This window comes from Anopheles marshallii, chromosome 2, assembly GCF_943734725.1.
Source record: "Anopheles marshallii chromosome 2, idAnoMarsDA_429_01, whole genome shotgun sequence".
NCBI classification, from domain to species: Eukaryota; Metazoa; Arthropoda; class Insecta; order Diptera; family Culicidae; genus Anopheles; species Anopheles marshallii.
In genome coordinates, this window is record NC_071326.1 from 22887618 (window position 1) to 22902679 (window position 15062).

General features: G+C 40.1%; 1 protein-coding gene across 1 annotated transcript in view; it reads left to right on the forward strand.

Annotated features, from left to right (window-relative positions):
* Window positions 1-10756: 10756 nt before the first annotated feature.
* Window positions 10757-15062, forward strand: part of LOC128716939 (protein slit-like) — a 92961-nt gene continuing 88655 nt past the window's right edge. Inside the window, exon 1 of the mRNA XM_053811397.1 lies at window positions 10757-10998. Coding sequence (XP_053667372.1) covers window positions 10757-10998 — 242 coding nt within the window. The remainder of the gene's footprint in view (window positions 10999-15062) is intronic.

The following is a 15062-nucleotide window of genomic DNA, read 5'->3' on the forward strand; positions in this document are numbered from 1 at the left end:
GGGCTTTGGCTGCATTTCCACACAGAAAGTGATGGTAGAAAATATTCCCTCACCAATTCCCCTGCACTAGACACAGTTGCCAGAGCTTTTCCACGTACCACGGTATGCGTCTTTGTTCTGGTGGAAGTTTTGCGGGGAAGAAACCATCAAATCACGACAGGCCCCGACAGGTCCCCACACCGAAAGGTGTTCAGAAAGGGAAATGTGTTTTGGTGAAAGAGGAAATTAAAATTCGTTTCTAGACGACGCCCCTACGGCATCGACGGTGACAACAGCATCGCTGATAACGATGATGACGACAAGGACGATAGTTGGATGGCGATAAGTGGTAACGCGTGTGGGGTTGTCGCTTCGAGCTTGTTCTCCCTTTGTGTACTGTCTTTATTTTGCGCGAATGGTCCCAATCGATTGTACGTAAGAAAGCAGTTCTTTCTTTGCGGTTCTAGCAGAGTCCTTGAAGGAACACACTGGAGGTGTAGCTCCGAGAAAGTAAACACGGTAGCACTCTGCACCATTGTATTATTTTGTGTTGCCAGTGTTCGTGGTTTGAAAGAGAAGACTAGTGCACAATTTTCATTATCCTGGAGTAAAAGGGCCACGAATATCTTGAGGCAATGTTTGAAATTTCGTGCTGTGGAAGCGTTATAAGCGTTTACAGAACTGGAAGCGGGTGAAAGGGCGCGGACAGTGTTATAGCATAATCATCATAAAATTGATACCCATACCAGCAATTTTCCGGAACTTATTTGCCAACGTCTGTAGTACTATTTTTGTGGTAAAATCGTTCCCAACGTCTAAGTCCTAAGGATGAAGAGAGAATGTAGGGAAAAAATATTCGTTTTATTGTTTTTCTTCTGGCGGAAACAGCTTCACCTTTCACCAAAGAAGAATGAACGAATGATTTGAAAGGGTTTTGTTTGGTAGAAGGTGTTTCATTTTTGCTTTGGGGTGGTTCTGTTCTTGATTGGAAACAAGATTAAAGCTAATTTTAATCGAAAAATGTATAAAATTCGATCTTTTTCCTTTAGCGTGGAAGCACCAGCACAAACCAATATGAAAGAAATAAGCATTTTGGCAAAGTATGCTTCTTCAGAAAGCTTCTGCTTGTTTGCTGCTTATCGAATGCTTGCAATAGTAAATAATTAGTTCGTACAAACTCTTGCTGCAGGATATTTCGTTTGATCTGGTCTCCATAATGGTTCAGAGAAATATGATTTTTTTGCATGATTTTGCGTTTAAGAAGTTTAAGGGATCGTATCATTCTGTAAATCGGCTTTTCAATTTGGTCTTTTGGTTTTTGATTAGGGAAAGTACAAAAATACATTTCAATACATTCTGTAAATACAGCACAAAATACATAAATTTTTGTAAATACAGTACAGTACAAAAATACATTCTGTAAATACAACTGTAGAATGTTACTTGATCGAAAATCGAAGCCATTGCGATGTGTTTTTGCACCACGAGAGTTCATGCTCATCCTTTTGACCATTTTGACTGTCCGTAGTTTGTCCATCGTAACTTTAAATTCAAAAAGTTTCACGACACGAGGGATTATTGCCAAACTTGATCGATTCCTTCAAATGAAGTTTCTTACTACCGGTATGATTGAGTTTGGAATCTTTTCATTACCGAATTGAACGATAAGTTTTTATCCTTGTATCGAGCGTAACTTTGCGCATTCAACCCAATGGACCAATTCCAACTTACCGACCAATCAACTGAAAACTTGGTTCCGAGAATAGGTTCATGATCTGATCACAGTATTCCAATCTTTGCACTGTTATCCTGTTTAAAAGTGTCCAATCGAGGTTTTTAAGATACGCATTGGTTTTATCATCGTACATCCCATAAATTAACGGCTGTATCGAATAGGAACAGTCGTTGCCAAGATGCGTATAACGACTTAAACCAATGGTCAAGTCTGGTGTTCTGCTAAAACCCGCATTATTTACAAATAATTTGCTATTTAAAACATTAAATTCGAAAGTACCGTTTCAAATGAAGCCAATTATATCATTTAATGAGTGCTGGAGATTAGCTGTTGGCAAAACTTATCGTATGATAATGCATCTGAAACTATAAAGGATGAAAACAAACTTTATAATCTTATTCTTATCATCTTACAGAGAAACCTTCTGAGAATATTCGTTCGTAGTTTGATGTTTTATGGCAATCATTACCAAACTGTTTATCCCTACCATGCATTCATCCCATTCATTTATTGAGTAATTTTTAAAGGGTCAAGTTATCACCCAGACGTTTCGCAGCGAAACTCACAAACAAACCAGCCGAGAGCGAAAAATGTCGAAACCGATGATGGCCAGAGTGAACTCGAGCTGGGGGAAAACTGCGGAAAAGCTGTCAAAGGAAATGGCCAATTTGAACCGACCAAAGGGAATGCTATCTATAAATAAGCACCCGCCTCTTCAACCGAGTGCAAACGGGAAATACGTGGCTGTGGTCGAGTTTGTTTTATGAGCTGTGTTTTCTGCAATAAAGATAAAACCGAAATAAATAATAACGTTCACTGCATAAATCACACACAAATAACAGCATCAACGATGGACGGAGCACGGCTATAATAGTATCAAATAGGCCATAGGAGCGTTTATAATTTGCCTACACCAGCAACCGTACACGGGAAGCTGAGCTGAGCGAGGTAGAGATAATGTGGGTTTGTTTTGTTGCAGCACTATTATGGCCAGGCGCGAGAGCAATATGTTGCACCAACATGCATACCGATGAGTGTCTGTGGATTGTGGCCAGCAGCCATTGGAGCAGATGTGCGTGCTCGGTTTCGGTGTTCCCGAATGCAGTGTCGTTAGGCAAATGTCTGAGAATATTTAACAGTTTCGCCTAACGAGATGAAACAAACTTGTTAAGGGATTTATTCCGTGAATACACCGCAATGGTGGAAATAGACGAGAACGGGAAAGTAATTTTTTACCCTAAATTTATGACCTCTCGCGTTGTAGAACACCTTCCACTTTTTCTTTTGCATTTTGTTGAGCAACTGAAATATTTTCGAGGTCGTACAGTCATCGCGATACGGGACGGAATTTAGCGCGAATTGTTATGATGACCATTAACATTCCAAATGGAACACATTTAACATTAAGTATTTATTTGAATTTGTTTTGTTTTGTAGTATTGAGTGCAAGTAATGGACGCGCCGTGTTGAAAATAAAGAAAAATCTTCATGAATTCTTGGATCAAATGGGTCAATTCAACTTATACTCATGAAAATCGGCCTAATAGCTATAAAAAGGTAATATCTTGATGAAAATTTGCCAGTGTTTCAGTAATAAAGGGTGAATAATTTATTCCAAATACAAATTAAATTAAAATCCGTTCAGTGCAGGGCAACTTTATTCTACATTACAATAGATTTTTAGTACTAAACAATTTCTATTGTTGAACTGTCAGAGGACACACGACTTCTATTGTTAAAGTCTAAATATTTTGAATTACCAGTTATCCGACAAGATATTCAAATTAACGCGTATTTCACTGTTGCCTCGCATAGTCTGAAATATGCGTAACCCTTCTTGCGCAGTAACCCTTCCAACGACATGTCACGTCAACCCGCACGTAATCTCTGTAATGTGAAGCCAACAAACCCTTTTTAGCCAGGGGAACAAAAGAATTTAAGGTGCTTAGAAAAGTGAATAAGTTTTTATATAAATTTCTTTCAGAAAGACAAATTATACAAGAAGAAAACGGATGATGCTTTACCAACTCCGAATGGTGAAAATGTATTTTCATTGCGAAGGAAAAGTTTCGTGAAAAGATAAACCAATTTTTCAATGCTACTTGGAATAAACCAGAGCGATTTTCGTAGAGAAACATCGTTGATTCGTTCATAAACCAAGGGGAACATTTTAATTGCATTAGCGCCCTTACCATTCGAGTTGTTCAATGGTTGTGCATACTGTCATAAGGACTAACAAGGACATCCACCCTTTAGAATACGGAAAGCGAGACAAAATTTCTAGGCGAAAAGGATTGACAATGAGTTGTTTAACGGCTTAGCGTTCTATCACGCTCAAATTTCGTGGATAACAAACGCGTCGTATGTTTCATGTCGGACAGAAAGATGTACAGATATGCGGAATGCCTGACTTTTCACTTACCAAAGGATGAAGAATTTGTCGAAAAATCTTTATTAATTTGAAACGGATCGATTGTCGGATAGAGAAACTGGATCGCGTACTGCATTAGTTATTGTAATTTAAATATGAGTGAATATAATTGAGATTGACAATTAATCTTAAGCATTTTTTTACGAAGGATGGGTTTTTTAACTCAAACTCTTTAAAGCTAAGTTCATAAAAATATGTAACAACTAACATCACCGCATCGGATAATTATAATGCTTTAGGTACAAGCAGACCTCTCATTTTATTGCAGTTCCTGTCAACGCTACTTCAAGATACTGTTGCTTCACGCTGCATTAGTACTGAAAATTGAATTATTTGATAAATATAAATTAATTTAAATTATTATTATTATTCGTACTATTTGTTGATTTCTTTCAAAAAATTTAAATGACGTTGGTTTGCTAAGGGTTGATAGTTTTGCTTTGGACTTTTGTTAGAACCAGGAGTGTTTTCAGAAGTGCAATCAACACCATAACAAATAATATAAGGCTGACATCACAGATAGTGCGTACTTGTACCGGGAAATACATATTCTTTGAACGTATGTTAAATTTTCAAAATTAATTCAAAATTAATTCATTTACAATCATAATTCAACTTCTTTGTTGCTGCTATTGAATGCGTAGGACCGTACCATAACCATTGTCTAGGAAAGTGGTCTAAGGCAGTAGTTGGAAGAAATGGAAATAAACGGTAAATCCGAATCGGAAAGAACCTCGGCAGCAAACTCAGACAATCCAAAGAGGAAACAGACCTCGGAGCGTTTGTACAATAATGCGGCAAAAGGCTTATCCAAACGGAAACCGAACTCATCCACGGCTAATTCAACTGATCTAGCCTGTTTGATGTTCTCCCTGCTTCAAATTTAAGACCCAAAGGCAAAACTCTTTTTTGCCACCGAAGAAACTACATTTTTGGGAGTGCGTCTGTTTTGCTTTGTCGTGACTGTGGTCTTTTTTCCGCCCACAGGGGGATTGAGTGAAATAAGTAATTTGATGTTGTTTTGCCAAGAAGATTTTGCTCTTGAAATGCGTTTTTGTCCGATTAGGTCTCAACTGAGCCGGTTTGAGTGATCCGTTGGAGGCGTGTGGACGGATGTTGTTCTACGAATATTTCCCGAGCGTTTGGTTCGAAATAATCTAAGATAAGCAAACGAACGAGAGCTGAAACAGAACGGTTTGACTTTCAGAGTAGATGATTTCATCATGTTGAAGATGGTTTTGTCTTTTTTCCAGCATCATGGTTGAAATATATTTATAGTCCGTATATCTCCATCGTAGCATTCCGAGTGCAGACACCCCAAGAACAATCAGCAGCTGAACCCGATTCGAAATGGTTGGATGTAGTTTCGTACGCTATGGCTTAAACTCAAAATTAAATACCTTACTTCACTATGCAGACACACAGCAAAGCAGTTCCAGTGTGTTTTGTGCCAGAAGTCACACAAACAAGAGGTGAAACAAAGACCTTTGTAACTGATGCTGCAGAGCATCTTCAGAAGCAAAGCACGCGAATGCGATTTGAACATTCCGGGCATAAGTACGCTCTGGGTTTTCAGGTTGGATTTTATCTCTTTGCTGTTGAGAGTGTGTTTCTTGATTAAGGTTTTCTGTGGAGTTGTGCAGGATTTGTTTACCTTCAAACATTTAAGAAAACAATCTTCATTTTATGCAAACGGATGAAGGTGCAATGCTATTTCAGAACTTTCTTGCATAACAGCGATGACTCTGGAAAATTTATTCGATGGAATGTTCATTACTTTAGGTATAGTTTTTAACACCAAGAAAGTTATACTACGTATTTACAGCATTTATATTTGCTCTCTTACCAAACGCTACACAATTGCTTGTATTATGACTTTTATCAGCATTATTACATTAACAATTTACAACTTTCCAATCAAAGGGCTATCGGTCCCATTCATTGAACATGTGTGTTAAAAGTTATGTTAGTTATGTTAATTATGTTGTTATCTTCTCATGTTTAAATTTCATACAACGTGAACATCGTAATGGCGAACAATGAACAGCAAAAACGTGAGAACCCGTCAGAACACGCAATAGTTTTCTGATTACGTCTTTATCCTCATAATCCCCACATCCTTCTCAGTGACAGGCCTTAATCCCATGTTCGTGAAAAGAAAAAGAAACCATAAATGGGTAGAACAAAAAAAACCTAAATGCTGTAAACAAAGACAAGTGGGGCATGTCAGATTTGATGTTGTTGCTTGTCAGTTCGTCAAAGTGGACGAGTTTTTTACATAATGCTTTGGCAAACACTTTTTTTTGCTTTCGCCAACACAGAAGAAACGAAATGGCGATGCAATGTGTGTCCCTTGAATCTTTCCTGGTTACCAGCACGGACGGGACACTCTTGTTTAAGGCCCAGAACTGCCAGCTAAAGTTTGGCGAAAGGTTAATGTAAATTTACTCTGTAAAACAATGGCAAATATACCCAACTCGGTGGAATGTTGAGCAATTAGCGCTCGGTTGAGTATGGTGCATGGTGTGTATGTACACAGGCCCTCATAATACGGTTAGTGCACACAACGAGAAGCGTGAAAAGGACTGCGTCTTTCGTTGGTTGGTCTTTATCCCTGAAAATTAGTGCCTCTCTTAGGACACGTAACGAGGAACGGTTGCACTGGATACACGTTGTTCGTCAACTTTACGTCCACGGTCTAATGCTTCACTCAAATACCTGGCTGTAGTTAGCTACGTCATTACTGAACTACGCAATACATTGCGAAATTTGCTTCCATTAAAAATTCAAGAACAGAATCAACCATGAGGAAATCACGCGCCTTCTGTTTACAGATGCCACGCACAAGCCGTGCGTGGATACGGTTTGAAATAATATTTTAATAATTAATCCATTACGTTTCCCAAGAACAGTTCACGAAAACACTTCAATGTGAACCCTTCCATCCGACCCCGTGGCTTGAAGGGCGTGCGGCACGGTCTTATTACTACACGACTCCCTGCACTGCAGCATCTTCCCTTAGGTGAATCCAATTATCTGGTTTATGTTGGATGCGTTCTCTATTTTTACTACTACCCAAAACGATCCCAGTGGCCTGCTGATGTTCCTCTCAAGTTTATCTGGCCACAATCTGGCCAGCACACCCTTCGTGTTTGTTGCGCGGCGAAGGAAGAAAAGGATTTCCAGAGGTCGGCACTCCGCTGTGCACAAACGGAGTCTGAGCAATCGAGAGTGGCTTTTTGAGTGAAGAGATTCATCCCAATTCAATCATTAAGCAAACATTCGACCCTCCGGTAGCACATCACATGCACGGTGATGTGGTGAGAAAGAACATGCTTCTGTTCGCTTGGAAAGACTCAAACCCACCCATCTACCGGGGATGGAGTGGTTCCAAATTCGAGTGCATCCGATTTAATGTCCGGTCGTGGTTGTCGGTTGCGATGGGAAGCGTAGAGTACGGAATGGCCACCTTCCTGGGGCTATGCAGTGTAGATTTATTGGAGGGATCCCCGCAAATCATAGGTATCGAAGAACTAATCCGCAACAGTAGCCAGAACGACGGTCCGATTTGAAACAAACCAAGTACAACCTTCGGGCAGCAACTACGGTTGAACTCCAGCGGGAAGATCTGTGCAGTGGAGAACGAGTATTGGTCGTGGCCGGTAGCCATTCCAGTCATCTGCCGAACGTTTAGACCCGCACCCTCGAGATTCGTTGGTACACATCTTCCCTCCGGTAGCATTATGTTGTGTACCTATGGGTTCGACCCGGCATTCTATTGATAGAAGCACGGTGGGAGTAATGCTTTCATAAACAGTGAAGAAAATTGTTGTTTAAGCGCTCCGGTACTGGTGTTGGTCACGTTCACTGTTTAATCTCGTCCCGCAATTGAGCCGCGGCCGTGATTTGTGACGCAAAGGTAGAGACTCACTCGAGGGTGCACCAGGGTACGCAGACTTCCAACTAAAAAGCTCTTCGACACGTTTCGCCTCGAGACGGGGACAGTGGATGCCTATCATGGTGGAACCTGCACTTTGATTGCCGATTGCGTCGTTTATCGTATTTGGTTGGTAGAATAAAGTAGCAACGGTGTTGAAACGAGAGGTGGCAGTTTAGTTTTGGTGTTGTGCTTCATGGGGTGGGTTGGTTCCGCTATTTAACTTCAGTTCGCAAGTAAAAGTATTGCTTTTTAATAATCTTTGGAGACCGATTCTCCACAAGCAAATAATTTCTTCTATAAAGCATTTTTAATACAAATAAATTGTCTTTTTTGACAACCAAAAACGTACTTTTTAACAACGCTCAGAACATTGCCCTTGGACAGATCCCTTCCAGCAATAGGAGGATGAGTTATAGTGAGACGTGATTTGAATCAGTTTGTGTCATGTTCTCAAATTGCACATCACCCTTGTCATATCCTCCCTGAGGGTTTGTTGCAATGAGGGATCGAACACTGGGAGTGTATCAGATAGGATAAGTTTCACCCAGCGGGAATATTGTTGTGTAGTACTTCACATAACATATCGTAGATGCTGTGATAAATGTGTATCCTCGATTGCAGTGAAACGATAGAGCACTGCATGCTGCAAATTCTTCGTTGCTGATGACATAATTAAATGATTGTATATGCGCTAAAGGAGCGTCAAGGTACGTTGTATCATATTCCACTTCAAATCGGCTTCAAGACTCAATACTGCAAACGCAGACGTGCAATTGAATGGGAGGCATACCGCAGAACAAGTTGACATGATTATTTGCAAACACATGTATAGAGACATTTAAAAACATTTCACAATGTAATTACATGTAGGAAACCTTTGCATCATCGTACGAAGGAACAACATCGACGCAACTCTATGTCGCTTGGTACAGAGCAAGGGCAGGACAAACTTTCTTGTTCTCTTTGATTACCCACCGACGTTCGGAAGCATAGCTGCGTGATGCGGCACACATAAACAAACGCTCGATACGAAGTGATGGTGTTGTATGATAACGAAATAGCACGCAGGTCATGATGAAGCAATGCTTTTTCTCGAGATGCGACCGGAAGATAGGCCCGTCTGCGAGGGGCATGATAGAACACGAAAAACATAGCCACAGAGTGGTTCGAAATGGCAAGACTTCCTACATTTGCTGAGCTGAACCTTACATCTGCCTGCCGCTGAGTGTGGCCGAAAGTTTCCCTCTTGGCACGTACGCATGTTGAGGGAAATCTTTCTACGTACAAGGTTTCGTTTAGCAGAAAACAACCCTCTCATATTCTACCGTCTTGCGTTGAAGTGCTTCTTGTTTGTTTCTTTTGTCCTTAGAAGAAACCATTTATTACGATGGTGTTTTAGATATAGCGCTGTCCTATCGCCAAATCGTCAGTTTCACTCGCCACCATAAAATGTAAGAAGAAAGAAGTGATACGTTACCGATTTTATGATATCATTTGAAGAACAAAGCAGATGAAAGCACTCTGAAGGCTTTTACCCATATGAAAGCCACGTTTTCCCCTTTTTTACGGCCTTTTTTGACATTAGCAGTGATATGTTTTAATGAGACTACCAGATAAATTAAGCTTACCCAAATTATATAACAGAAAATTTCTTTTCGATTTCTATAACGAAATAATTATTTTCTATGCAACACATTAATAACATATATAAAAATACTGAAATTTTCTAGGATATGTTGAATCTTTTAAGAATTCATAACCATAAAAAACGTGTATCATAACTAATAAAACAAAACTGCACCTTGCTCTTTGAACCAATTAACACAAAACCAGGTGCTAAATGGTAGTATATCGCATTGCAACTTCACATTATAAGTTTAGTAAAACTCAATTAACGGTGAAATATCAGCGAAGGTGTTTTCCATCACTAATTGTAAAATGTCCTCATTTCACGTCGTGACAAGCTAACTGCAGTTGACATAATTTAATAATTTAATTAGTGACTGAGAATTAGTTCCACCATCACTTGATCAACGTTACACACAAAGGCACGAGGGCGAACACAAATTGCACCAAGCTCAAGTGGCGGGCTACAGCATACCGTGCTGCAAATTTCTGCAAGTGAACAGATGTGTGCTACAGTTGTTCTCGCACCTTAATTTAAGTCTCAAAATGGTCACTGCCTTATGGTGGTAGAGGTTTTGTTTTTGGAAATTAAAAGCAGAAATGGATCGAGGGTAAAACTACGGGTTCAACTGCCACAGCAGGCAAATTGGGCTCAGGAAGGATTAGACCATATGTGCTAATGTTTGCCCCGTAGTCAACGGAGCTTGATCCGATTGTGACCGCGTTTGACTCAGGCACCGGTAAAAGCCTTTTATTGTGCGACACGCAAAGTGCCTTTGTTGGCAGTGCGAAAATGTGCGAATTAAAATTATAATCATCACCATTAATTAATTATTTCTCGCAGGTGGAGCGTACAGTGCTGAGCTAGCGTAGGCTAGAGAGAGAGAGAGTAATTCCGCTTGCATGTGGCTATAGATTCGGCGGTGTTCAGTGTTTCGCTGTAATCGGTGAAACGTGTTGCAAAGCGGAGGTGCTGCATGAAGGAGACCAATACGGTGTCGACATTCACAGCAGCAGCAGCAGCATCAGAAGCGTCTAGGGCAACATGATGACCGTACGCGGGATTTGGTCAGCACCTCAGTTTAAAATGTTAATGCTGCTGACCGTGACGGTAGTGTTGGCGTTGGTTGTGCCATCCAACGAGGAACCGTACGGTGGCGGTGGTGGATATTTCGGAGCAGAAACACGATGTCCGCGGCTATGCGCGTGTACTGGCACGACAGTAGACTGTTCGCATCGAGGATTGACCCAGGTGCCCCGGAAGATCCCATCGGAGACCGATAGACTGTAAGTACTGATCACGGTTCAATGAGCAAATTAAATTACTTGAGTTAATATCTGTGAACCATTGCTGCATTTGTATTGCGGTTGGTGAAAGCATTATAATTTAATAACTCAATTTTGGACGTCGGATCAAAAATCAGATGTGGGTTGGAAATACACTATTGGAAATCAACATTTATTCGATTCGAAAATAAGTTATAAAGTTGCGTCTCTTACGCCATACTCGTCACTGCTTTCTCTGGATTATACATTTTATTGTTCCACATAATGCATTGCTCAATAACATCTCTTTTTCAAAACGCATTAGCTTACCATTCTCGGCATCTCGATCACTGGTGTACGGCGGTGCAACTCGTTCACCCACGCCAATAGTATCGTTTTTCGATTTATCCCCGACGAGCACCTTCGCAATGACGTTGTTAAAAAAGGATTGAGGAACAAGTAAATAACTCAATTACGGAACGAGCAAGACCATCACTGTGTGTTGCAGCTCTTCTATAAAAAGCACATGAAACGCATTCCTCGTTTTGCTCAGTGTGTAAATGTCATGTTTTAATCCTTCCCTTACTTTCAAAGAATGTCGCAAAAGTCTGGTCTGTGCGGGATGTGTTCCATGTATTGAGGCACGAGCGGTAGATTTACATCAAACCACAAAACCCTGAGCCAAATAGTTCCACGGTGGATTGGAGATAAATAAAATACGAATTAAAATGTAAAACATACCACAGGGCCGCGTCCACCCACATGAGATCCAACGAGGGTTTTTTTTTGTTATTGACGCGAATTGGTTGTTGACAGACGGTCCGTATGAATCTGTAGCAGATTGTGGTCCTTGGTTGGTTCCTAGAATCGTGGTTGGCTGGGACTGTCGGTAATGTTTTTCATCGCGACGGCTTTTCAATCAGCCGCCACGAAGTCGTTGAAAGGCGTTACACCGGTTGGGATTTATCTCGTTGAATTGTGAGGCGGCGTTTGGCTTCAATCGCACGCCACATGAAGTATTTATTCTGGTAAACTCGATCGACTGGCTGTGGTGAATGTCTATTGAACAGTAAATAAACGGGTCGTTTTTCGATTGCGTTTGAATACATTTAATATATTCCCTCTAAATTTAAAATAAACTCTTCAAGAGAAGGTTAAAATTAAAGCTGGTATTCAGAGTGGTCTAAATTTTGTTCTGTGTCCTGAGAAAAAAAGAAGATTCGTTACGTTATGATGAACGGTAAACTCTGTAGATATGAGTCGATAAAGTATCGCTTTTGTTGCGCGACGGTTGATTATGTCCCATTATCGTCGATTACCATTTTATGGAAACGGTGTTTTTATTGATTTTTTATGAGCTCTCCTCATGCATCCCACGATGATCGCACACACTTGATTGGACGACGAAAGTATGTTGATTCCAAAACAGCAAAAATAGTTGGACAGCAGAAAGGTTGGCTAGTGAGTTGTAGCGGTACATCTACACTAGACGAACAGAGCTCGTGTGTTTGATCAGTCAAACCCATTCCTAAAGTTTGGGCCGGAAAAGTGAATGATCATATTTACATGTTCGCAGCATGATCGTTTGTCTGATCATTTGTCGTTTTGTCGTTGTTGTCATTAACCCCGACGGTGAAAGGGCTTTCGAATTTATAAACGACTGATCGTAAAACCGAATTGACCACATGTAGCAGAAATGCGCGATGAGTGGAACATTTTATTGGGTGGATTCGTAAAGGGAATTGTTGTGTTCGGTGCTCAACAGTTTATTGTTGACAGTGAGGTAGGAGATATACGGAATAAAGTATTCGGATTTGGTTAATGTAATATTGCATCAGAATATTAAATGCTTAAATGCTGCTAAATGCTTAAAAGTCCAGCAGAATTCTCCAATATTTTTGTTTATTTTGTAATGATAGTAATGGTGTTGACTACAGAGAAATCAATTGTCTATCCAATGAAAATGCGAGACTTAAGAAAAAGTATTCAAATTTGCTTGTAATGGATGTAATAGAAAGGATCAAGACCTTATTTTGGCACAACATGTATGGAAACACATTTTCTTCATTGATACGCTCCACAAAAATCCGCTGCAGATGGAATGATGTGCATGATATTTTGTAAAATGTTTGCTGACAAACGATGACTTCAGCAGAAAAAAATCAATCGGTTAGTGAAACTGTTTGGGTTTTGTTGTGCTAATAAAAGCTTCTGAATTTGGCTTCTGACAGGTCTGAAAAGATGAGCTTTGTGCAGGACGAGGAACGAAAGTCAAGGCTGCCGTCCAATATTCTTTTCATGTCGAGTTTTGCCTCATTGTGCCATCACTTTTGATCCGTTCTCACGTCGTCAGCTATGACCCATCCAATTTGCTGTCTGCACCTTGTTAACAACCAGTAGTCGTGGCAAATCGCACACAAAATTAACCCAAACACGAACCATGACTTTAAACCTCAAAATAATCATTTGGTTGAATAGAAGGTCTCGATGGTGTTTTTTGCGATGGTTATTGTATTCATAGGAACGACAGGGGAGGAAAAAGCAGCTCACCCATAATCGACAGGAACGAACCTCCTTCATTGGAGGCAATGTTCAAAGTGCAGAAAATGGTGATGATGAAGCACCGACATGACACGCAACAAAATGTCTGTTCATAAACGGTAGATGAGTTATGGAGAGTTTTATTGGTCTCATCGATTAGGGGCGATGTCGTGCGCGCGTACCGATCTCAGTTGTTGGCGTTTTATTTTCGCCTGAACCCAGCTAACCTGTCACAGCATGGACGTCTTTTTCACTGCAGCTCTTTTGTGCATCCTTTAGCTAACACTTGGGTGGTCTGTGGAACACAAGTATGAAAACGAACCGCTTGAACACGTCGATGGTTTGTGCCCCCAATGAGCATAACATAACACGAAGCACTGCTGTGAGGCAACTTTCCGCGGACATGGAGTCAAAATGGAAATGTCAAGCGAGACCTCGAGTCGGTGAAGGAGGTTTGCCGCAACAGTTGACATGTTCATCCATAGGGCGTGAATAAAGATAGAAAGCAATAACAAATTCTGTTCGTTTTGCTGCGGCGATGTTTCATGGATATATTTTTATTCGTTTTGGCTGTCTATACATCTCCCGAACGTGTTGAGTGAAAACGGGAGATTATTAAACTGAGCTTGAGGCTGCTCATAGCCAGATGATTTCCCGAGTGATAAAATGCATTTCATTTTCTCTGGTGCAGTTTTGAGCTGTGTGTAAAACCATTACATGCGCTTCAATCAACAAAAGAGACAATGACCACGGCGACGATGTTGTCATTTTTTTGCCATTATCCTTTGCTTTAAAGTTCTCTTTCGTGTAGCGCCCACCCGGGAAAAACAAACCTCGTAATAATATGTTAATAACATAATTACGCATGCTGATGTGTGGATCCTATGTTCATGCATCAATTTTCAGTGCTATTCCACTGCCCTTTCATTTACCGTTGTTGCATGGAGTCCTTTGTGTCTTCACTAACCGCCAAACGAAATCTGCGGTATGTAATTTAGTAAACGATTGATCGTTCTTCTGTACACGACTTTCCTGGTTAATTGTGGCACAGTTTAGCTCGTCATTCCAAAGGCGCAAGAGACCTTTATCTTTTGATTTAGCAACAACCTTTGCGACTCTTTAACCGCTTGAGTTTTCATAATGTTGCAATAAGAGATAACAAAAATGATGAATTGTTTGTTTGTTAAATTTCAGTATTTTATTTTACATTCTTCTTTATTAAGTTGAATTTTAATAAATTGCATGATTTAATTTGATTGCTGTTTTAATCACTTTAGTATTGCGTTTTTGTCAAAAATCTCATGAAGCTAAAAAGAAATCTGCTTGGGAGTACATCGTGTGTAACATTTTATTAAATTAACAACCTTTTTTGATAAGTTATTGAACAAACAACCAAAAATAAATAATTAGTTCGTGTAGCTATTTATGTTGTAAAGTGCAGACAATAAATGTTTTGTGCATATTTTCTACGAGGAGACCATATTTACTATCCCATATAAAAAGGCATTGTTTTTGCTTATTCCTTAAGCAAATAACACCAGTCT